This window comes from Pundamilia nyererei, unplaced genomic scaffold (genome assembly GCF_000239375.1).
Source record: "Pundamilia nyererei isolate P.nyererei 1_Seehausen unplaced genomic scaffold, PunNye1.0 scaffold00023, whole genome shotgun sequence".
Classification (NCBI taxonomy): domain Eukaryota; kingdom Metazoa; phylum Chordata; class Actinopteri; order Cichliformes; family Cichlidae; genus Pundamilia; species Pundamilia nyererei.
The window spans coordinates 2,512,991-2,538,223 of record NW_005187424.1 but is presented as its reverse complement, the minus strand read 5'-3'; the positions used below and the strand labels follow the sequence as shown (position 1 = coordinate 2,538,223).

General features: G+C 40.6%; 1 protein-coding gene across 2 annotated transcripts; it reads left to right on the top strand.

The window, feature by feature from the left end:
• The first annotated feature begins 1,061 nt into the window (after positions 1-1,061).
• On the top strand, positions 1,062-24,779 carry slco2a1 (solute carrier organic anion transporter family, member 2A1). 2 transcript variants are annotated; one of them, XM_013909338.1, is made up of 15 exons: positions 1,062-1,531; positions 10,503-10,640; positions 11,746-11,908; positions 12,430-12,642; positions 13,469-13,567; positions 13,647-13,789; positions 16,213-16,284; positions 17,163-17,220; positions 17,355-17,519; positions 19,251-19,455; positions 20,086-20,233; positions 22,129-22,286; positions 22,786-22,850; positions 23,472-23,592; positions 24,334-24,779. In XM_013909338.1, the coding sequence occupies exons 1-15, from the start codon at positions 1,418-1,420 to the stop codon at positions 24,515-24,517; spliced, it is 2,046 nt and encodes a 681-aa protein (XP_013764792.1). In that variant the 5' UTR covers positions 1,062-1,417; the 3' UTR covers positions 24,518-24,779. The 2 variants fall into 2 exon arrangements, with proteins under 2 accessions (XP_013764792.1, XP_013764793.1); XM_013909339.1 differs by lacking the exon at positions 16,213-16,284.
• Positions 24,780-25,233: the final 454 nt, after the last annotated feature.

Genomic DNA, 25,233 nt, shown 5'->3' with positions numbered 1-25,233 from the left:
GGAGTATGGTCGCGTGTGAATATTAAAAAGGTGTAGGAGAAAACGAATAGGTCAATAAGGCATGTTTGAGTGTTCATACAGAGTGGAAAAGTGCTATATAAGGACAAGTCCATTGCCATTTCCTTGCGGATACGAGAAGTTGGGTAATCTCCGTCGGAAGAAAATCATGGTGGACAGGATCTGAGGATCTGTTTGTGATGTTGTGGTGTTTTTAGTGGAAATGTGTGGAATCCCTTCTAGATTGAGCACTGGTACCAAACTGAAATCTTACTCAGCTTGAGAGTGATTCTCTTCTGCAGTTTTCTGCTGCACCCCCACCAGAGTCTGGGTCCCAGGAGGAAGACAGTCTAAAAACTTCTCTCTAACTTTGTAATAGATCATGTTCATTCAATAAGAATCGATGTTCAGCAGCTCTGCACATCAAACATCTGTCTGAGGACACATGGCTGGACACAGGCCCAGTATTCTCTACACCTGCTTTCCCCACTTTTTTATAATTCTGAAGAAATATTCAGATTTCCTGTGCTAACCCCATCAACTCATCTTGTTCTTGTCCAGCCAAACTTTGACAAAAAAGCCCGGAAACACCCCATTAAACACTACCATTCACCTTGAATCCTTTTTTTTTATTTTTTATTTTTTATTCCAAAGTGGAAAGTTTAAGAAGCACTCATTTAGACTATCCAAAACACTAACGAGTGCTGCCTGGGGGGATCACAGACCTACAGTTTGAGGACAAAGTGATGAAAATTCGTTTCTTTACTGTGAGAACAGAAAAGTTAATCATCCACGTGGTTTTGTGGCTCTTTGGGGGATGCTGGTAAAGGTGAGCAGTGTTTAAACGCGTTTTCCAAACTCCAGCGGGTAAGTTTCCTTCACGGAAACGTTAAGGTGATTGTGACCTCTGTTGTCTGCAGGATCTCAGCTGTTGGAATTGTTTGCAGCTTCTCTGCACCGCGTAAAAATCCACGTGAATAAATCAACACGCTGTTAAACATTTATTGTGGGGAAACACTGACCTCTAAACGGCTTCGTTCATTAGTCTCTCTCCCTGCTTCCCTCTCTGCTCATTAGCTCGGGACAGAAAACAGCTCTGAGTGGCGCATACCGCGCGTAATGAGCTGCTGGAGAACAATACGGGGCTCGCTGGATACTTGACAAACACTCCTGCTCACATTAGAGCCCGTCTGCGTGTGAATAACGCGGTGAGTAACACCGGGGACTCCGCTCTTTAACAAACAGTTCAACTGTCACAGGTGAGCGCTGCGCCCCGTGACTCAGACCTGTTCCCTTTTCACAAGTTTCAAAACATTTACGCGTGGAGCCGTGGGCTGAGTCCAGTTACATCATCAGCGACGGGCATAAAAAAGAAGAAAAGAAAAGAGAGCGCACACAGCAGCGGGGGGAGGACGCAAACATGAAACCTGGAGAGGAAGCCTTTCTGCTCACTGTGGAGCCCCGAGCCGAAGCGATGGACGCGAATCTGCGCAGAGACGCGAAGAAGCCCAGGACGCTCCGCTGCAGCATAAAGGTGAGACACCGGCTGGCACTGCGCAGAGGACGCAGCGTGTGCGCATTTATCCTAGAGGTGTGCGCGACTTTATGCACACAAACTGAGTTTCTACTTCGGCTTCAAGGGGAGCGTTCCACTTTGTTCTCCACTGAGTTCAGTGGACCCACCTGTGGGTGCATGAAAGCAGCCGCACCTTACCGCGGCAAACATAATGAGCCACATAAATGTGGAGGTTTAATCTGAGGGCATTTCACCTTTTTCCCTCCATAACTTGAGGATTTTGCCCTCTGGGTAGGATTGCCTAAGCGCAAACCGAGCTTCACCTGAGATAAACAAGATAAAATCGGTCATAATGTGATCATAAGTCTCTTGTTAGCTAAAATAATAATAATAATAATAATAATAATAAAAAAAATCAATCTGAGCTAATTGAAATCAGATTTAAATGCGGTGTTTGCTGCTTGGGCTGATGATGCTGGAGGTGACCTGCAGGGAACAACTTGCCGCTTTCATCTTAATTAACGTGTTTCTAATCTTTCCGCACAAACTGAAGTTCACCCCCGCCAAAATCAAATGTTATTTCCAAGGCAGGAAGGGATTTAAATTTTTGTAATTATAAATCAAACATTTTTCTCCCTTTTCACTTTGGGAGGTTAACGATGAGGAATCCAACACGGTAAAGTGCAAAGTCTCAGTTACAGACTTGTTTACTGTGAGTAAATGTATTAATACCACTAATGTAAAAGATGCATTATATTAATTAATTATAAATTAAATAAGCTTTCTAATTTTAGGCACTTTCATCTAGTTCAGAATGAAAACCTTAAAGGACTCCGTTTTAAATCAAACGTGTAAAAAATGTTTAGCGATAAATAAATTTTTTAAAAAATCCCTTTTTTCATTTGGATATATATATTTTGATAGGTTGTTAAAAGAGGGAGCTTTGGAGTTTTAGATGTATAAGTCTGATATTATATGAATTTATATTTTTACAAAGTTTTGGGGGGACTTTAATTCATCAACTGCAAATCATTTAAGTTTAATTCACTTCACGAAGTTTATTGACAGGTTCAAGCAAAGATCCACCTTAAGATGGTCAGACTAAAGATTTTTATTTTTTTTTGGCTTTAGTTAAGGATGTTATTCTTAATAATATTAATAATAACTCATTTATGAAGCACCTTTCAAGCAACCCAAGGTAGCATTACACACTGAAGTCAAAGGCTTCAAAATTTCTTATTTAATGTTTTCAAGCAGTTCATCAAATTCTGCATAAATTAAATCTGAGTGTTTTACAGTGTAATGTTTGACAGAGACTGAGAATTTAAACAACCTTTAAAACACGCGCGCGCAAACGCACGCACACACACGCACTCGTTTTCATATCTTAGTGAGGACATCTAATTGACATAATGCTTCCCCTAGCCACTTACCCTAAACATCCCAAATGAATGCCAAACCCTAATCCTTAGCCTAAACCTAAACATAACCTAACTGTGACTGTAACCCTGACCCTAAAACCACATTTTGAGCCTCAAAAATGCCCTCAAACTTGTGGGGACGGGCACTTTGTCCTCATAAGCAACTGTTGGTCCCCACAAGTATAGTAAACTTACAATTTATCTGTCCTCACATAGCTATGTAAACATGTACAGACACACACTTGCCTTAAGTCCAGATGTTACTGCTGATCCAAAACCACATCACACATTCACAACAGTCAGAGTCTAAACTCAACATGGATGAAATGTAACAAAGAACACAACTGAAAATAATGAACTGAACCTGAAACATTCCCAGGAGGCTTTGTGTGGACCTCTCCACGGTCAGAAGAATCAAGCACAGATTATTAAATGAAAGGTGTGTGGAGGGAAAACTAAAAAGATTACTCAGCGATTAAAAAGCAATTAAAAAGTAAAATTAGGTTTGGTTTACCTGCAGAAGCAAAGACAAATGTTCAGCTTTGACTAATTTAAATTCTCAAAGTGAGGACCAGGGGCTGACAGCAGCTCTCCATCCTTTCATATGGAAAAGAAATGAAGCACTAACCTTTCTTTATTCACTTATAGTACAGGATACTGCAGCCTTTTGTATGTAAATGATGGATGCAGCTTTTGGAAATCACCCATTAGTTTTGAACTTCCACATTTTAGATGCTTCAGCACCTTATTTGCTTGTTTTGTCATTATTATTAAAAATATAGAAATAAAGCAGCAGAAGTTGGGATGAACCACGGTGGTTGCATCTGTCAGTCAATTCTTATTTGTGGTAGTAACTGGAAGAGCCATTGACCTAACCGAGTCCAACTTTGTTGTGAGCAATTTTGAGATGTCACAATTCTATTTAGTGGAAATGAGGTTTTAGATTGGGATGAAATCATGATTTACTGGTAAAAGAGCATCAAGGGGCGTCAATACTGGAACAGACTGGCAGCAACGTGGGAACTATGGGCCAATAATTATTTCACATTTTAGCAACAAATACATTTTTTTTAAAGTACACAAGTTTTGGCCACTATATTGTGTTTTTCTTTTTGTTGTTGTGTTTTTGGGGGGGGGGGTTTGGAGCTGGAAGTTACTGTGTTGCCACAGCCAGATTATTAGATGAAGCTAACAGGCATTGATTCCATTAAAAGTGCTCCAAAAGAAACCCCCACAGCACAAACACAGCCCACAGGGCCAGTTCAGGGACGCCAGTTTGGTGAGGTGACGCCTAGGAGGCATCATGGCCGCCTGTGTTTCTCACCAAAGGCGAACCTCTGGGGCTGAAAAATGACGCCATCATGGAAACAATGAAAAATGCTTCTGTGATGCTTTAAAATGGGGAAAAAACTCAATGCAGAGATTAAAACAGTTTCTTGTAGCAGACTGTAAACATGTTTATATCTGCTGTAAAGTTTTAACATGGGGTTTTATTGAGGATTGGCTCACTTTTGAAGCCTCTAGTGGACACTAGAGGAACTGCAAAGACTAAACTAAAGCATATAAGGCCTTTGTTGGCTCAGAGGTTGCTGTTTGATTGTCACTCAGTCATCCAAACTTTGGGAAGCAGTTTTAGCGCCTTGAGCACAAGCTCTTTTTTTTTTTCCTCTCTCACTTGCTAATCGGATCCTTGTTGTGGAAATTTCATCATGTTTCTGCTTCAGATAAATTCCTGACAGAAGAGAATGCTGACAACTTTGTTTTTCCATTACTAATAACTTCATTTGATCCCTTTTGACAGCAGTTTTATGTGTTCGGGATCCGCATCCAGCTCCAGTTTTGTTATGTGTTTTGGCTCTGCTATTAAAAGACTCAAAGCACTGACTTGAAGGAGAATTGTTGCCTGAACGTGTGCCAAAAGGAGCAGTTGTTCTTCCCTTTACGGCAGTAATGGGAGGAAAACAGTTTGTTCTTGAGTTGTGAGTAATATTAATGCAAACACTGGTGGTTGCTTTCAAAACTCTAAGAGAAATGACTCCTCTTCTTCACCGTGTGAGTGACACATATGAGTAATAGGTTTCGGAAGCCTGGGGGGGTGGAGGAAGTTTCTTAGCTTTCCAGAGGGAGAGCGTTTATTTGAGTTTGGAATCTTCTGAGTGTTTACCTTCGATGTTCTCACGTCGCCTGTGGTGGGTCCGGCCGCTGCAAATCTTTCCCTGTTTATCTTCACTTTAAAGCCCTCCTCCGCTGAAGCCAAGCAAACATAAGCAGGATGGAGGACAGTGAAACAGCGAGACTCGTCCTGCAGGTGTCTTCACATCATCCTGAGACTACACAGTGAAATTTGTGAGAATGCACCTGGACTTCAAAGGTGTCCAGTGTTATGTTTAGACAATGGGAGCAGTTCAGCATGAGTGGAACAGCAAGCCATTTGTCAGAAAGCTGTTTCTAAATCATTCCTGCAGCCTTTTCGGTCAGACTGTACCGCCAGAGCTTTGAATAGCTGTTGTCCTCCAGTCTAACATCAAATGACTAAAAAGTTATAAAGCTGTGCTCTTTGTTCTCCGGTCAACAAAGGCTTCACACGAAGCAATCACATCCATCCATCTTTCCTTGATACCGCTACAATTTGCACCACGCTCCGCTCTCTATTTGTTCAGCTTCAAGAGCACATTCTGCTTGTTTTCTTAGGTCCTCTTGAGCTACACCTGGAGTCTACACCCAGGTGACACAGTCAACCTCTCTTTAAGGATAGCTCTGCCAGCGTTTGGGCCAAGTTTCTGCACAGGGGCATGTAGTGTTTACATCATGATCAGGAGCATAAGAAGCATTGGAAAGCCTCACTGCATCTGAGCATGAGGCTCGCCTCTGTGGCTGAGTCACAGTCAAATCGCATTGTATTTCTTTATCAGGGTATGGTGAGAAGATAAGCACAGCTGCCATGTCTACTGCAGACAGATGCTGTGCTCAGATTAGCACAAACTGCAAACGCAGGTGAACACCAGAGAGCAGCCGAGTGTTTTCTAGAGAGTAAAAATGGCCATATTGGCACATATACTGGTACTTCAATACGGTTTTTTGAAAGTAGTTCCAAATAACGACAGCAGTCGTCGCAATAAGCTCTAAACGATAAGGCAGGCGTGTCCAAATCCAGGCCTCAAGGGCCGGTGTCTTGTTAGTTTTATATATCACCCTGAATCAAATAACTAGTTCATTAACAAGCCTCTGGAGAACTTCAAGACATGTTGAGACAATCAGCTTTGTTGGATCAAGGATGCATCTAAAACCTGCAGGACACTGGCCCTTGAGGCCTGGAGTTGCACACCTCTGCTGTAAGGTGAAATACCGAAGTTTTTTTTTCATTTGCCCCCTTGTGGGCTGCGAAGGTACTGCAACCATTCGCAATAAATGAAACATTCAGTTTCTTAATTTTGACATTAAATATTTAAAATTTTAAAGAATCAGAACTCAGGGACTGTATTGGAACATCACCTGCTAATTAATCTAATTAATAAATTTAATAAAATCCTAGGAGAGCTATGGTGTTGTTTTAAAGGGGGGAAATATCAATTGAACCTGAACCGTGTTCATTTATACTACCGTATAAAGTTTGGCATTTTAACATGCAAGTATCTTTTATACAGCCATTGGTATTCACAGGTTTTAAGGAGGCTGTGCACTAGTCTACTTCTTGGATTGGTGCACAATTTGAAGCGCGGCCTAAAACTCGAGGCTCGGGCAGTCAGCGCTGAATGTGCGGTTTTGAAAATGTTAAACCATCTCCTGAATGCATCATTCCAGTATATTTAACAAACTGATATATGAGTAATATATCAGTCTTACTCAACTGGAGAATAAGCACATTTTTCAGAACTGCTTTAAATGTCAGCGCTCCTTTGTTCACGATGCTATTGTGCAGAAAATCTGTTTTATGTTTGTTTGACAATAAGGGGAGGTGACCTGTGCACATACTTTCTTTTAAGTATCCTCAGAGAGTTTGTACACATTTCAAGCACTTTTTTCCTTTTATTTCCCCCTTTTTTTCTCTCTCTTTTTTTTTTTTTTTTTGACTAGAACACATATAAGAACAAAATAACCACAACCCGTGTCCATGAAAATAAAAGCTTTTGGAATTCAAGAGTGAACTTCCCTCAATTCTTCCCTTCACAGCAGGGTTGAAGGTTGGGACAATGACCTCCAATCATAGAGAGCTAAAAGTGTTCAAAAAGGAGAAGTAAATGAATAATGCTCAGAGAATCCAAATACTTAAAGTTTGTAAAAAAAAGTTTCCCTTTTAACAAACAGCAGTTTTTTTTAGTTTAATTAATTTTTTATGTAGCTGACACAATTATCTGCTCTTTTCCCTTTCAGTAGAACAATCCTTCCAATTTACACAGTTGAATGGAGGAAAATCTAAGTTGTTTTTTTTTTAATTCGCAAAAAAGCCATGTCCATGCATTTAAACATACAGATCAGAATCTGTCATTTAAACCACATGTTGAAAAGACTTTGTCCAACCTTTTCTTCTCCTCACGTGAGCAAATGCCTGATTTCTTTACCTTTATTTTACTATCTGCTCTTTATGGGACAGATTTGCTAATGTATTGTGCCAAACATGCGATTTGGCATTAAAGTAAAATATATCGACATATCCCTAACCCTAACCCTTGACAGTGACAAGACTGACCTTGTTGCGCATGTAAAGGAGTTGCTACGGTGGCCCTGAGAGGCCAGACGGACTGCAACTTAAGAAAACACCAGCAATAAGAAAAACGCTGCAATAGCACAACAAACACGACGGAAATACGAAAAACGAAAACAGAAATAGGAAAATAAAATTTTCTTCCAAAAGCACAAGTGAAGTGTTTCTGGGGAGACAATAACTGGACGGACCAGTTAGAAACATGCTAGGTGTGTTTTATCATGATTTTCATATACTGATTACAGATTTTTAGGCTAATAGTTAGGCTAACACACTTACCTCTCATCTTTTCTTTCCTCACAAAACAGACAGATCCTCCACTTCTTTTAATTGTCTCCCAGCGCAATTCTTAGCATATTTTGGTTCCTGCAACTGATCCGTCGGGTTATTGTCTCCCCAGAAACACTTCCCTTGTGTTTTTGGAAATCTCTTTTTTTCCTATTTCCATTGTCGTTTTTCCTATTTCCGTTGTGTTTTGTGTGCTTTTGCAGCGTTTTTTCTTATTCCTGGTGTTTTCTTAAGTTGCAGTCCGTTTGGCCTCTCAGGGCCACCGTAAGTTGCTTCTCTAGGCTTTCTCTAAGTACAGGGATGAGAATATTGAAATTGAGTGCACAAACATTTGCCACATTTAATTAAATGCTGATTGTGTTGATATTTAATGCCAAAAAAAAGCACGTCTTTGTTTTTCTAAACACAGTTGCAGTCAAAAAATATCATCCTTAAAGCTAACCACATCTATGAGGTCTCATGCCATTTTAACCTGTTTAAAAAATGACCATAAACCCTGAGCTTGGTGGCGTTGGTCTCTTCCTGTGAAAGGGGAGTTCTTCCTTCTCACTCTCACCGAATGCTGTTCATAGGGGATTGTCTAAAACTGTAGGGTCATTACTGTGCTTACTTCTCTCTGTCTGTCCCCAAACTTTCCCACTGGCTGGGTTTTATATATAAATCTCTGCTTAAGCTGGTTTTCTCTGGTCTGTGTACATTTGTGTGTTAAAACTGTCATCAGTACAGCTGACCCTCTGTTTGTCTCCAGTCAGAACAGAATTTGACAAGAAAAAAAAAAGAAACAAACACCTGCCCCCCCGCTTTTCCTTTCCCCCAAAAATAATCTACAGAAGAAGTTGAAATTGTGATGCATATCATATAATGGTTTAAAAAGAATGCAACACTGCTTCATCAGGATTAACTGGACATGTCTTTAATTTTTTGGCATTCCAATAACTGAAGATTAAATGTTGCTTCTGGTAGACTTGCTTCCTGCACAGAACCAGAGATCTGACTCTTGCATTTGTTTTAATTTGACTTTGTTAAAATGGCAAAATGAGGTCAAAGTTGACCTGAAACATTTTAATTTGGTCAAAAGAAGTTTTTTGCCTGCCTGTGCAGATAGGTGCTGTCAAATCACTTAGGTAATTGAAGCCTATTTGACAGAAAATGAAGATGAAATATTATCAGCCGTGTAAAAGGATCCATTGTGTGTGCTAACCAACCATAAAGCCACACTTTAATAGGAGCATTAACTGTTCTGAGGCGAATGCAGAGTTTATTCTCCCTCAGACGAGCTGGCAGCTGGTAAACACGCTGAAAGCTGGGATTTATCATTGTTTTCATAGTAAATTCACCGCTAATCTTAACATGTATCTTCAATGCAGTATCCATGGCCCCCGGAGCAAAAAGTAAGCAGTGCGTCTGTGAAAGCCTTCTGAGACACAGAGAAGCAAGTCACTCGTCTTTCAGATCACTGGGAGTCCATCCAGGGGGCGACTCTGGTCTGGGTGTGAAGAGAAAGTCTTGGAAGACAAATTCCACAACCAGATGGAGACGCAGTATGAAGCGGTTTTCCTGAAATGATCCCAAAATGTTGTCACCGGATAAGTGATTTCATTCCTCTTTTGGATCTGTGCTCTGGAGCTAATGCATTACTGCTTTTGCAGTGCAGACATGCCGTTTTCCAGAAAAAAATCAAATCATGAGTCTGGCAACTTTACTTTTGATTTCTAGGAATCATTAAGAAACCTAAAACTTAGAAACTCATACCTCATTACAACCTCATTTAGTGGAGTAAAACAAATGCATAATAACTTTTTAAAAACAAAGCAGAAAACATTATTATACATTTTTAGTAGATTCTGCTCCTCAGGCTTTAACCACAGTATAGAAATTAAAACTTTGAGAAAATGATGTGAAGGCTTGGATCTCATTCCAGGACATTTTCAATAATTTTAATGTTCTTTAAAAAAAAACTATACCGTATTTACATTGCCGCATGTGATGCTTTTGTAATTCATATAATGAATCTGATTCACAGCTTAATCCCTTCTTCTTTGCAATTTTTCGCGTTTTACAAAAACCATCCAGTAACCAGGACTGGGAGCTTTGGCAGGCCATATGTTTGACTGTATATAATAAACTTTTTAACTGATGTTAAAAATATAACCTGTTTTTTGCTCTTAGGTTAGAAAACACAAACTTTTACCTGCAGAAAAAGGCTAACTGTCTGCAAAGTCTTTAGTTGGTATGCCTGAAGCCTTGTGTAATACTTGGAAAGGAGTTTAAGGAATGCGGTGCAGATGAGTTTGTACTCAAAGTGGAGATGCCTTTTTGAAAATGTGTTTCCTCTGAATTGTTCTGTGTTCTTAAAAACAATTTAATCCTCTAAGACTAATTATTTTAGGCTTTTTGTAATGGTGCCAGCTGAAACTGCTACAGAGTAGCTGACACGGCTGACATTTATGACTTCACCCTGTTTCAGCTACAGATCCCCCATTGCTGCACATTTTGTCTTTCCTCCTGCATATTTCCACACTCCACTATTTCACGAACATAACCGAAAGAATAAAAAGACCTGTCTTCTGTGTCCTAGCTGTTCGTGCTCTGCCACGGCCTCCTGCAGTTGTCCCAGCTGCTGTACAGCGCCTACTTCAAGAGCACCATCAGCACAATCGAGAGACGCTACGGCCTCAGCAGCTACTCCTCGGGAACCATTTCCTCTCTGCACGAGGTGGGAGCCAACAATAACTTACCCTCATCCAGTGTAGGCTCATGATAGCTTTATTTCAAGGATACCGATGACAAAGGAGGAACTGAAGTGCAAGCAACAAATCAAAATCACACTTCCTGACAATCCGAGTGGGACTCGAGTATTTTGGAACAGTTTTATTGCAAATGCAGGCGTCAGGAGTGATGAGAGATTGTTTCTGTACGCGCTCGGCGCAGAGGTCACTCTGGGGGGTTTTTTATACTCCAGTGAGCTTTAAATGTTTCACACACATATAAATGTTTTCTGTTTGTCAAAGACAGTCACAAATAAACTGCATTTTTCTGTCTGTGGCGATACTCCATGAAGAATGACTTTAGCTTTTCTTCTTATGGTTTCTTTAAGGCTGCTCTGATGGATATTTTCTCAGTAACGCCAGATCAAAAGATTATGTGTAATGTGTAGTCTCATTAAAGTGATAAATCCAGACAATTATCACCCAGCTCTGCACTTCCTCTCAGTTACATGGAGCTTTACTGTTGTGATTGTTTCTGTCTCCAGAAATCTGGATTACGAGGTAGGGTCAGGGGCTTAGTGAGGCAGCTTCAGGTTTAACATTGTGTTACTAATGTTGTTTGCTTCTTATCGGAGTACAATGCCAAAAGATAAGAGATCAAAATAAGACAAAATGACCCCATACCGACCAATCATCTCCTGCAGCAGAGAATAGCTTCAGCATTCCTGGAAATCAGTGTGCAGAGTAAGAGGCAAGCTTAGGGAACAGCACAGTAGACACAGGAAGTGACAGGGAGGAAAACACAACAAACAAACTGCACACACGTGTTTTAAATGTTGCTTTCCCCCATGAAGCACTTTGAACTGCACCAACTGCACTTACAGTGCTATACAAGTTGTGTGCAAAAGATTCAGCAGAAACGACCACAATTTGGATAAATGAAATGCAAATACAGATTAAAGTGACATCTAATTATGGATCCTTAAATTACCTCTGAATTGTGCTAGATTGCACCAAGTGATGCAGCGTTGCACAACAGTGACACCCTGAGTTTAATGCATTAGGTGTGGTGCTTCCTCTGGCTCCTCTCTGACTTTTTTCTCTGTCTCTTAGATCAGTAACAGCATACTGATTGTGTTCGTGAGCTACTTTGGGAATCGGGTCCACCGTCCTCGCATCATCGGCGTCGGTGGACTGCTGATGGCCATCAGTGCCATGATGCTGACTTTGCCTCACTTCCTGTCTCAGCCGTATGAATACGGCTCTGTTTTACATAGTAAGATGAAGCTATAAACACATTGCTGCTCTGTCTCCGCTGACACTGCCCTCCTGTGACTCTGTCCAGAGCTGAGGGGGATTACAAGTGTACAAATATGTCCAAAAGACTTATGAGGCTTTACTTAAGAGTTGCAGCATCCTCTAACAAAGGCTCCATAGGACTCAGTGGGAGTCAAACAAGTTTCTGCTGTTTGGTCCTCTGTGTTCTTTAGCATGTGTTTGGAAAGCCTTGCTGGTGCTCCCCAATTGAACTTTTGCATAAATCAGGAGGAAATTCATAATCTCTGTGCACTCTCTGAAAGCTAAGAAGATTACAATTACCTCTGGGGCATTTCATTTGCAATAACAATGTTCTTCTTCCTTTTCGCTTTGCCCCCAGTTAAAGTCATACAGAGTGTCAGCGGAGGGTCAGAGAAGCTCCAGGAAATGAAATAAGTAGTACGTCTGTGTCTTCTGGCCTGTTTTTAACTATAATTTTCCTTGTTTTCTACCCTGTGTGTGTGTGTGTGTTGATACCAGATCGCCACGAAATGTGCAACCTGCAGAGCACCTCAAACAGCACACAGTCGTGCAACCGTGATGAAACGAGACGTCTGACCGACACCAACAACCTGTGGCTGCTCATGGCCAGCGCTCAGCTGCTCTTTGGTGTCGGATCAGTGCCCATCCAGCCCTATGGGATTTCCTACATTGATGATTTTGCTGGGCCTGCAAATTCCCCTCTCTACATAGGTGAATGACCTGCAGTTCAAAGATTGATGGGACCACATTAAACTGAATTATTTAGCAGGGTTTCGTGTGAAAAAAAACCCCTGATAAATATACAAACACAAGGAGTGAAAGTACGAGTATTTTGTGTTGGTGAAACTGAAAACTAAAGTCATCACTCTGTCTACAGACAGCTTAGAGGATGATATCAGATCACTGAAGTGTTCAGAAACCAGCTGCTGCTTAGATTTTAAAGTACTGCTCGTCGACGCTGTCAAGTAGACTCGAGTCATCAGTAGAAGTGTTAATTCTTCCAACAATGAGTTTAAGGAAAAACATGGCTGTCATTCAAAATCTTTGTGATAAAGATCCTATAAAGATAAAGATGAAATATGTCTGTTTGCAAGAAAATTAGCTTTGATTTCTAATTTTCCCCTTTAAATCTCATGCTTTATTGCTTTGCATCAAACTGTGGCTAACAGACCTTGAATATCAAGATTTATTCCTGCAGAAGCCTTGAGTCAGAAATGTACTCCCCAAAGTGATGTTTATAACAGCATGATTCACAGAGATAAGTCAGGTTAACCCCCGTTTTTCCATGGAATATTTGAGAATATCTGTTATGAATGAAGGATAAATACAGATGGAACCGTTTAAAAAAATATTCCCGTATGAAATATTGTACAAAAATGACCCCACTTGCGAAAATAGCTTGGAGGTTAAAGCTGGAGTCTTTTAGAATCAGTTTGGAGGCTTTAGAGGAAAAATACAATCTTTTTAAAATGGTAAGGTATTTGACTGGCTGCAGCTCAACGGTCCATCACAGCCTGCCATCTCTTATCATTCACAGCCATCCTGTTTGCAGTTTCTGTATTCGGGCCTGCCATCGGCTACCTGCTGGGCTCAGTCATGCTGCGGGTCTATGTGGACGTGAACAAAAAAGATTTGGGTAAAGCTGAGTCTGGAAGTCATTTGATTGGGTTAAAGAGGTATGGATGTCTTACGGCGTTTTTCACCGATAATTCCAGGAGAAGCTGCGCTCCAACTCAGACCCGACGATCCTCGCTGGATCGGTGCCTGGTGGATGGGCCTGCTCATCTCTACCGGCTGCCTTGTTCTCACCTCTATCCCCTACTTCTTCTTCCCGCGTACCATGGCTTCACAAGACCACGTAAGCCTTGCTCTTATAGAAGTCTTTTAAACAGCAGAGCACATGTCAGGACTGTGCAGTCCACAAGAAGCATCCATAATGTAACTGTAAATATTGGAAGCAAACAGGGATCTGACACTTAAAGGACAATATTCTCTATGTCACATTTGACTGACCTCTGCTGGCTTAATGTAAGTTCTGCAGGTTGTTTTTTGTTCTTGTTTTTCTTTCAGTTTTTCACTATTTAAGGCACAGTTTCAGTCTTGGTGACCTCAGTGGAGCGATTTCACATACAAATCTGCGCTTGTGAAATGCTTTAAGAAAAATATTAGATAAGTTTTAGCTTAACTATGCTTATCTATGACTAGATAAGGAGGAAGTGCATGCCCCCTCATTTTTCGTGAAACCACAGTTTCACTTCCAGCTTTAACTTGACTGACTTAAAAACAATGAAGTTCAAGTGGGCCAAAATACAGTTATTAGAAAAAATTAGAACTTCTAGTGAGCTCTTGTGACGTAGAAAAGTCTTTTTTACAATAATTCTTTCCTAAAATATAAAACCATATGCAGGAAAATTACAGAACAACATTGACACAGCTTAAAGCTTTAAAACATACTGTGCCAGTTTAAAACATCAATCATGCTAAGGTAAATATTCATTAATGAACTGTTTTTTTTATTGTGTTGGGTTTTTTTTAGTCCAGTAATCATAGACTGTGTTTTTAAAACTAACTTAGCTGCCGGGAATTCTCATGTTCACACAGCAAATGATTGTTTTCTGCATGTTTTGAAACCAGACACAAGGACAGAGGGATGCCTCTGACTGTGAAACTGAGGGGACACTCATATGGTAGCAAATTGCCCTCCAACCTGGGGTCATAAATCTAGTTTGCACTTTGGCCATTTACCCACAGATTTGTATATAGTTTGACTTCTCTTTACAATCACAGGAGACGCCCCCTGCTGGAAACCTTTAAAAACATGCATCTTTCATAATCCAGTCTGTCATCAGTTTCCCAACAGCGGTTTTTGATTTAGTTAACAGGAATGAGCAAACAGCAGACATAATTACATAAATGTTATCGATGGACACAGAGGGGAAGTGGTTAGCTGAAAGTTGCACACAAAAAGTGGAAGTAATCTTCAAACAGTAATAGACTGACAGGTCATCATCAGCCTTTTTCCCCCAGTATAAATCATAAATAAGCAATGGATGAATGTTGAGTTATGCAAATAAAAAACATGATAATAAGGGAGAGGTTTGAGAACCACTGAAACACATGATGCGTCTTTTAAACTTTTGCGCAGATTCAAACTAACAGCGGGCAGGCTCTAAACGAATTCTTTTGAGAGACAAAAACTCCACAGAAATCTTTTCATTGCAGTGTTTGACAGCTTTTGGGTGATTTTGAATGCTGCTGTGCAGAGCTTGTCAGTTCAGTCTAATGTTCCCACGTCACACGAATGCAGCACAAAGACACAGAGGCTTATGTTGTAGGACAATGTCGCATGAAAGGAGAGAGAAACTTTGAAGTGCTCCTCGAAAGATTGAGATCAAACCCATGAGATTTTCATCCTCTGGAGCCTCCATATGCTCTTCTGTATGTCTGAATTTGTGCCGCTGCCTCCCATAAATGTCCCTGTCTTCATTACTCACTGAACATGTGAGTAATGAGTAACTGCTTATTTTCCCTTAACAAAGATGAAAATACACCATTCAGACACTGACAGTTCAGGGCTCATTACTGGCACCTGTTAGGAGTGTGTTGGATACAATGTGTGGATTTAAGTGACAAAGTAACAGTTTAGATGGCTGAACGGTTATTATGGTTAACTAAGAAGCAACAGTATGTCTCGGTTTTTCTACATTAAAAAAAATGCTGCTGTAGTAAATGAAAGAAATCTATAAGCAAGACTCTTTGGACTTAAACTCATGTTTGACTGCTTTAGGACATCTTATCAGTGGTTCTCTTTTGCCTCACCCATCCATCCATTCATTAAACTGCTTATCCAAAGTCCGATCAGGTGGACTGGCCTCTACCTAGCTACACTTTGAAGATCCTCTTTGAAGGATCCTGAGGTGTTCCAGATACCCAAACCCCATCACTGTATGTCTAACTCTAGTATATCTTCATATATCCTCTTCATATGTCTTTTCCTGCAAGCGTCATTTTGTTCTCCTCATCAATGCCATGCATCCATGCTGCAAGTCAATAAGAAGTCAGTAAAGCTGCATTCGTGGTCCTTCTGCTACCTCTAGAGGAATGAGAGGAATGAACATACTTTCTGTAGCATGAACTAACTTCTTTTTTTAAGTTTCAGGGAATTTCAGTTGGGTGATTTGAAACAGCTCAACAAATATCAGCCAACACATAAAGGGTTTTTTGTGCAATTTGGCACCCAATCTGTCAGCAAGCTAAAGGTACAGCTTCTGTATTTCCCAGGGAGAAAAAAACGATGGAGAAAGATCTATGACAGAGGGGGCAGGAGAAGAAGATAAGAAATTATTTTCAGAGGTAAGGACTGCTCAGCAAGCAGCGTTTGATAAAACTATACTGAACACTGAAACGAAAGCTAATTTAGCTGTTGCTTCGAAATAGCTGCCCAAACAAGTGTGTTCCAGTTCTTCGAGAAGGATTTGGCAGGCGTCACAATTTAAGCTGATGATGTTGTTCAGCATCAAGTGCCAAATTCTATCTTTGCGCCTGTTGTTTTGGTGTTTTCTGGCTCAGGAGTTGGTGAGCTCAGACAACATCTGTTAATGCACCGCAGAATGTAGAAAGAGTAGCAGTAGGACCAAGATCTGTCTACAAAGAAGGCACATGCACTGGAGCTTAGAGTAGAAATTATTAGGTGGCTCATTTATAATTCGAGTTAAATTTTCTATTCTGAAGTGTTTCACTAGAACCTCCAGGTGGGTTCCCACACTTGCCAAAATCCCCTCTAACACCTGCATAGTGCACCATCAGACCATTAACATGACTAACAAGTGGCCTGATCATGCAAATATTAACTTTACTATGCTTTCCATTTCATGCCATGCCCTCTGATAGGTTTTGTAGTCTCAGCTGAACTACAAACATTACTCTAATGTGATAAAATCAACTTCTTAGGACGTCATTAGCCAGCGTAAAAAATGTGGATTTATGTATCAAGAAAAGCTTTTTAAATCAATATTATGAGCTATATTCAAGAAGTAGAAGTAAATGTTAGAAGTAGAAAGCAGCATAACATAGAAAGAGTTTATTAAATTACAAGTACAATAAAACTGTGCTTCAATAAAATACTAGAGTAAATGTCCTGTTACATTCCACCACTGGTTCTAGCCATGCTCTCATCTGATGGGATTGTGCATATAATGGTTGATGGTTGTATGCTACTCGATACTTTCCAGGTGACTCGAAGTGAGTCTGGCTCAGAAGATGAGGGCTCTTTGCTGGGCTTCCTGAAGAGTGAGTTTGTTACATTCCAACTGCAAAGATCTGTTAGTTTGATAGCTTTGTGTATCTTTGTCACAAAAAACAAGTAAATGGTACCAGAGTAAAAATCAGAGTGTCTGAAGTTATTTGCATCTGTGTCTGATCAGGTTTTCCCAAAAAGTTTGTCGACCTCTTGCTGAGCCCTCTTTTCCTGATCCTTGTCCTGGCCCAGTGCTGCTTCTCGTCGGTTATTGCAGGGCTTGCTACGTTCCTTAACAAGTATCTGGAGCGACAGTATGCAACTACAGCCGTATATGCCAACCTGCTCTTTGGTAGGTACCAGAGTAAAGATGTCATGGTTCCAGGATCTCGTTTGGTATTTGGTGAAATTATCCTTTGATTTTTTTTGGACATTATTTTGCTTCTTATGTTTATTTTCATTTTTGTCTCCCTCTTTCATGTTGCTATGTTAGTTCATTTGTCCACTTAAGTTCAACTTCCTGTTTTACTTGGTTATCGCTTTTCCTTACATGTCTCCTGTAAGTGGACTCCCTATCGCTGTCCTTCCCAGTGGTAGCTTATCTTTTCCTGTTTATACGCTGACCATGTCTTTTATGTGGGCTTGCACTTTTTCTCCCATGTCCTCCATGAGTTAACAGACTTCGCTGCCCCATAGTGCTAATGTGAGAGGCATGTGAGAAATTATTATTCCTTTACATGAAATAAGGTCAACACCAACGAGTAGGGCAGAAGTGCAGGAAATGGGGGAAAAAGCTACAAAATAGGCTGCTTTTAAGAATCTGTATTATTACTGATGCACCTGAGAGATCCAGAGCTCTTAGAAAACCGTAGACTTCCAGGAATGGTGATGCTATTTTCCAGAGAAGCGTTTGGTCAGTAAGTGGTGATTTTGCACCTTATCCCTAATCTGGAATATGACCTGCTCTGCAGCATAAGTTACCATGACGATGTAGACTGCTGAGAAGTGAATTGCCATAGTAACACTGAAAACACAGAGTTAACCCTGTAGCCACCCCGATAAGTCCAAATCCTGCTTCGGTGTTCAGGCCTCTGGTCACTACCTGTGTTTGATTTGATGTGTGCTCAGTCCTGCCTCTCTTTGGCGTCCGTGTATCATCCTCTCGCCGCTCAGGTTCACATTTCTTTCATACAGACTCTTGCAGCGGCCAATAAAGGCCACATTTGGCTCATTCTTCAGATTACTGCAGCCGTTTCAGTGTCAGCTGTTAAATATTTCAAGTAATAATGAACACTTTTAATGGGATGTTTCAAACATTTTATGAACTCTGGAGAGTGGAAATTAAACTGCGTGCTAAAATCATTTAATCGATTCTCTGCAGTGAGTAGGTTCACTTTTGATATGGCAACTTTCCAAAGCAGTCGAGCTGCCAGTTTTTCTTTGATGAAAATGTTTTCATCATTTTAAACAAATTGGCCTCTCTGTCTGTAAGGATGTTGGCAAACAAATGTATGCCCTGATAAAATCTCAGGTTCGAGTCTGAACAAGCACCTCCATTTGGCATGAAGCTAGTACTGTATCACACCCTTCATTTATCCAAGGAGAATTTTCAAAACGGTAATAAAGGAAACCAATGGCACTGAAGAAAATCAGTTTTACTCAAATTGCACATCCATGTTTGGCAGCGCGCATGTTGTTGCTGGAAGTTTGTGCCAGCGTCAGTCCGCCTTAAGGTCTGATAATGGCTGTAAGTTACGTCACTCTGAAGTCATTATAGCCTCAACAAAAAGAATACAAATTAAAAAGCTGTCAAAGCTAAAAAAATGTCCCAACTCAGTTTGGACATGAGAACTTTTCAGACTTCTGAGAAATACTTTGTTCACTTGTAAATGTTTCACTCAAGCTGTTGTAAAATGTAATTCCACTCCAGTTTATGCTGGAACATGGCTTTGCTGGCTCTGCTCGGGATCCAGCATATAGAAAGTTAGTCCTTGGGGGGGGTTTCAGCTCATGGGTGTCATCGGAAGATGACATCATGAGATTTTCACATCTTTTTTACTTAGCGGTAACTTATGTTTCCCAGGTTCTGTGAACCTACCGTCTGTGGCTGTGGGGATGCTGGCTGGCGGGGTCATCATGAAAAGGGTGGGTCTCTCTCTGAAGGCCATCCCACGTTTCTCTGTGGTGATGCTGACCATCTCCACCCTCTTCTACATCCCTCTGTTCTGGATGGGGTGTTCAACACAGAAGGTTTCAGAGGTCAATCATTTCCAGAACAGCCAGTCTTGGTGAGTTTGTGTGGTTTATAGAAATAACAGTAATATTATTAATCTGTATAACATCTTTTATGCTACATGTAAAGCTCAAAGTGCTAAAAAAAATGAATAAAATAATAAATAAAATAATGTAATAAAAATAATGAGATGAATTACATTTAATAGCAAGATAAAGGTATACTGCTCATCAACATATATCAAGATGGATCTGATGTGAAATCAAAAATAATCTGTCCAGATTTGTATGTGCAAAATGTGTAGGACTAAAACAACCTTAAATATGTTGTGTGTGGTGTTGGTGCATGGGGATTACATGCCAGAGTAGTCTAAGTGCTGCAATCACAGTTTTTTAAAGATTACCAAGTCTGTTTTTATTGGACAGATTAAACCAATATTTTTTTTTCCTGAGTCATCATCTTGATGGAAACACTGAGAGTTTTCCTCTTTTTTTTTGGCTCTAACATCTACACGGGATTATAAACACAGTTTGCTCTCAAGAACACCACCCAGCACTCATCACCTTTCAGAACCGATGGTAGTGACCTGTGATCCAGTCCCTCACCTTCAAGCACTGGATTATAAATAAACTTCAGTCATATCTGCTTCTTTTTCTTTAACTCGCTGCTCTGCTGTCCTCCGCAGGTCTCCACCCAGCTGCTATTCAAACTGCAACTGTCCTAACAGCACCTTTAATCCCGTGTGCAGCTATGACGGCATTGAGTACATCTCTCCGTGCCACGCTGGCTGCACGAACTTCACCAAAGACCCCGACAACACCCACAGGATTCGGGTCAGTGGCATCTGTTGCTTACTGTTCATCTGTTGCATCTGTTGCTTACAATGGCTGATTAAAATAAATAGGCTTATGTTATGTGAAGCTATAATGTTTTCTTTAGCTGTATAAATACAGTATGATTTTTAACTGGCGAGCGGATAAAAGTGGAAAAAATTACCCTATCATAAATCATCCAAATCAATCTGTGAGATTATCTGGTGCAGAGTAATCACATGAGATGTGGATGCCGTGTAAGTGAATGAATTTGTTTTTAGAGCAGAGGGGGGAAAAATTGTTTTCTTTTCTTATTCTCTGTATGGGATCAAAGAATAATCATTTGGCCCTGCTCCTGCACAGCGTCTGTAAATTGCTCACTCTGGGAAATATTAACCTTTATTAGCGTAATGTACTTCAGAGCTTAAAGTGCTGCAAGGAATCCATACCACAAATAAAATGCCATCGAGAGCCTTTGCAAAAATCAACTCGTCAGGGTAACTATTTCCTTATAAGGTTATAGTTTTAACTTATAGTTATAGTTTTAAGCCATAAGGTTTATTAGGCTTTTCTAAAGTGTATCTTAGATTAAAACTTTAGTATAACATTATGAAAGTAAAACAGAGCCACTTTGACGTTGCTGTTCTTACTTGGATCCTGGATGTTGAATCTTCAGTGTTCATGCAAACATGTCCGCGTGAGCCCACAGTGGGTAGTTGTGGGTAAACTATGGGACTCTGTGGGCAGGGCAAACCCACACGTAATACCCCAACTGGGTGTGCCCACACAGGGCCACAGTAAGGCAGCCATTGCATTTTGTTTGGTTGTTTATTTGCTAAGGATTAACGGAAAGTAATTAGGGCTTTAAATGCTTTTAGTTCTTAGGATTTCATATTGAGGTAGTGATATAGTTTAATACTTAAGTTTAAGACTGACATGTTGTGTCTGATTGACTAGTACCTTCCAGTCTAGGCTCAGTCTCGCTCAGTCAGAACCAAAGCAACTCACAGTCAATATCTAATCGATGCTTATTAGTCGCAGAACTAACGAGAGCTGTTTTAAAAATAGAGAAAAAAACTGCAGCGTTTAAACGTCACAGCTTGTGAATAATCCTTCAGTGGGTGGATTGTGTGACCGCTATTCGAACATTAGTCAGTTTGACTCAGCGTGTAAGCCCACCACTGAGGCACAGACGCAGACAGAGCTGGCTGCAGCTAGCTTAATGGATTAATGCTCAGTAATCAGGCGATAATTATTTCATCTTTGATGTGGATTCACATGTTCACAAGTGCAAAGTTGAATGTGGAATTCAAACATCTACTTGAGAAATGTCTCCGATTTTTGCAGGTTTCTTTTTATGTATTTTAGTTTGATTAAATCAGGAATATCAATGGAAATTTGATCTGTTTTTAACCAGAGCCTTGCAGTTTTTTCTCTTGAAAAAATATAATCTTTTCACATTTATGTGAGAAAGAGCGTTCATTCATCCATGTATTATTTGCTGTTTATCCGGGTCCATATTCATGGGGTCCATGGGGCAGCAGTAAGAGCAGAAACGCACAGACCACCTCTTCAGTCTCCTCTGGGAGCACACTGAGGAGTTCCAAAGCCAGCCGGGAGACATCCTCTCCAGCATGTCCTGGCTCTGCCCTGGGGGCTCCTCTCATTCTCAGGTGTTCATGAGTCATCCCTGCTTCAACTGGCTCCATTCCATTTAACCTTCTCAACGTTTAAATCACCTGCTGATGTTCTAATTTTGGGAAACAACAATCAGCCAAAACATAACAGCATTACAAGCTGTACAAAAGATTATAACTTAATCCGAGACAGGACAAAAACCATGCATATCAGAACAAACAGGTAACATATAAAATATAATATAAAAAATATAATCTCTGCTTTCTCTCTGGATACAGGAGTATACCAACTGCAGCTGCACTGCCAGCACTAAGGCCAAACCAGGTCCTTGTGAGAATGGCTGCTCTCATTTTCTTCACCCTGTCATAATCGTCATCGCTCTAGCATCCCTCATCGCCTGCCTAACGCACAACCCCATGTACATGATGGTGCTCAGGTGAGTTCAAAGTTACAACCCTCTGACGGGTAGCACTTTACAGTGTGCTTGTCCACGTTGTTAAATACTTATCTTTTTTTTTTATGAATTTTTATATAGATATTTATTCACCTGCAAAAACTGCATTGGGACAGTGGCTCTATGTTATATTCCTGTAGCTTCTTGTTGAGCTTTGGGCTCTATTAAGATTTTTATTGTTATTGTTTCTTATGTTTCTTATGCTGTTTCCTGGTGTCTCCTGAGGTTTCCTTGCTTTTGTCTCTCTCTGTTTTGGCACGTTAGTTTCCTCGCCTTCCTCGTTTCCACCTCCTGTTTTGTTTTACTGCTTTTCCGTCTCTAATTCCTTGATTGGCAACCAAAAGCCAAGGACAACATTCACTGATCTGTGTCCTATACCCCCTAATGTGTGAGAGTTCATGAAGTGATTAATCACTGCCACATAAAACGGTATGGAAAATGCAGATGTTGCTCGTGTAACATTTTTTTCCTGCGTTTTCAGATCTGTTCCTTCTGATGAGAAGTCATTTGCCATAGGAATTCAGTTTCTACTCATGAGACTGCTAGGTAAGACAGGATTACCGTATTACTAAAGAGGCTGATGCTCCAGAAACATTTGTAGTTTATAGGGAAGAAAATGGTGCAATATTGAATTAAAACACAAATTATAGTGTTAATGATACATTTCTTTATGTTCATTTGCCCCCAAAGTCCAAGATAACCTCCAAGACCCTATATAGGCTCTATAAAAACTACAGTGGTCATGGTTGTATAAAGAACCCAGGAATAAACTATGCCAGCTATATAAGTAAACTAACAAATGGTGCAAATTTTTAAGAAATTAATAAATCATAAATAAGTAGGAAGTGGTATTAATTTCATCACCCGTGTTTTAAAAATCTTTTCTGATTTAATTTTAAGCTCATTTTGCTGAAGGACCAATAAGTGTATGACACGGCGAGGCTTCTGCCATTCATTAGAATTCACAAAAATCATTACTCCTCCTATAATATTGGTCAAAGTTTAATCCAATTTACATAGACTGACCACCAAATGGGTCTTCACTCAAACATTTGTCAAGATCAAGGTCACATTTGCCATTTTATGGGTAGAAAAAAGGTGCACTGTGATGATGGGAGTAACTCCAGCTGCCACCCCTGCTAACCCCGACCTCTTTTTCCATCTCAGCTTGGCTCCCGGCCCCTGCTCTCTTTGGGATGGCCATCGACACATCGTGCCTCAGGTGGAGAACTGTATGCGAAAAGAAGTTTAGCTGTGGTTACTATGACAACAACATGTTGAGGAACCGGTGAGAACATTTATCACTCAGAACAGACTTTTTTGTACTGTTATCAAAGGTTGTGTTTTGTGGTCAGAGCTGAACTGGTGGCAGAAAGTGACGTTTGTGATGTCTTTGTGTCCACTGTGTAAAACAGAGTCGACACCAAAGAGAGCCTAAAAGAAACATTAAAAAAATTCAGCCTACTATGAGCATCAGCATGATATCATTATCATGTCAGTAAACTGCACCGGTATAATGTCTGTGCTGTAGAGTAATAGAAGCAAGCGCTGAAATCCTGAATGTTTGATTTCTTTTCCGATAATTCACTGGAGAAAACATCATAAAGTGCATTCTGGGTTATTTTTTAAGGCTCATATCACCCAGTGGGATGGTTGGATGCTCAGAACAGATTTTACCCTATGAAAGGTTTCCTGTTTTTAGCTACTTTTTGATATCAGGCTCATTTTCTAGATGTGATTCCATCTGTGTCAAAATTCTGAGGGGATCAGGTGGGAGAAAGGGAGAACCCTTGAACCAATCAGGCAGTGACCTACAAGATTCATACCCTCATTTTGTAAACGATGCTCTTTACTAGAATATTGTCCATCCAGTGGCACAAAAAGACTTTTTTTAAAATTTAGTGATAGAATTTTGCTGGTTTTCTTTTGGATTTTGTTGTCCACCTCGGACTGGTCTATACATATCAAACAGGTGTGCAGTTCATCTAAATCTGAGCCATGCATTTATTACTTATCTGACTCCCTGCAGGTATCTGGGCTTACAGGTGGGTTATAAGGTCATGGGCATCGTCCTGCTGATGATTCTCGGGTGGAAGGCGCACCGGACCGAGGAGTACAGTCTGGCAGATGACAAGAAGGACCACTCTGATTGTCCGGCTGGGAAGCAGGGTGATCCAAACCTTTTAAAGCTTTGCTGCGGTGTTAAACGCTGAGTAAAGCTTTCAGTGGAAGGAATCCATAGTCAAGATGGGCCAGCACTGTGACCTCAATTTCTTTAGGCCCATTCCTCCTATCCAGTTCTTCAATGGTTGGACAGAGGATATCCATTTTCCACAGGGGAATATTCTCTATGTTTCTGGATGCATTTTGATTGGAGTAATTCAGACGTTATGACCAGCAGAGCATACGTTAAAGCACATCGTTTGTAAATGGTAAATGGCCTGTATTTGTATAGCGCTTTACTAGTCCCTAAGGACCCCAAAGCGTCTACACATCCAGTCATGCACCCATTCACACAAGCATTCACACACTGGTGATGGCAAGCTACATTGTAGCCACAGCCACCCTGGGGCGCACTGACAGAGGCGAGGCTGCCGAACACTGGCCCTCTGACCACCACCAGTAGGCAACAGGTGAAGTGTCTCGCCCAAGGACACAACGACTGAGACTGTCCGAGCCGGGGCTCAAACCGGCAACCTTCCGATTACAAGGCGAACGCCCAACTCTTGAGCCACGATCGCCCCACATCGTGATACCTCACATTCTCCTTGGGTCCAGGACAGTGAAAGGACTTTTGAACAACAGCTAAATGTTTTTATTTTTATTTTGTGCGTACCTGAACAGTAGGAATCTATTCAGGTTTCTATTTGCAATGCGAACATATTCTGTATCTAATTAACTGTATAGCTTAATATTTAAGTATATATAT

Excerpts from the sequence above, each read along its gene's own strand:
- slco2a1 (XM_013909338.1), top strand. The coding sequence starts at position 1,418 with ATGAAACCTGGAGAGGAAGCCTTTCTGCTCACTGTGGAGCCCCGAGCC. Across the intron at positions 13,790-16,212 it reads CCATGGCTTCACAAGACCAC|GGAGAAAAAAACGATGGAGA; the intron begins GTAAGCCTTGCT and ends TGTATTTCCCAG. Across the intron at positions 16,285-17,162 it reads ATAAGAAATTATTTTCAGAG|GTGACTCGAAGTGAGTCTGG; the intron begins GTAAGGACTGCT and ends GATACTTTCCAG.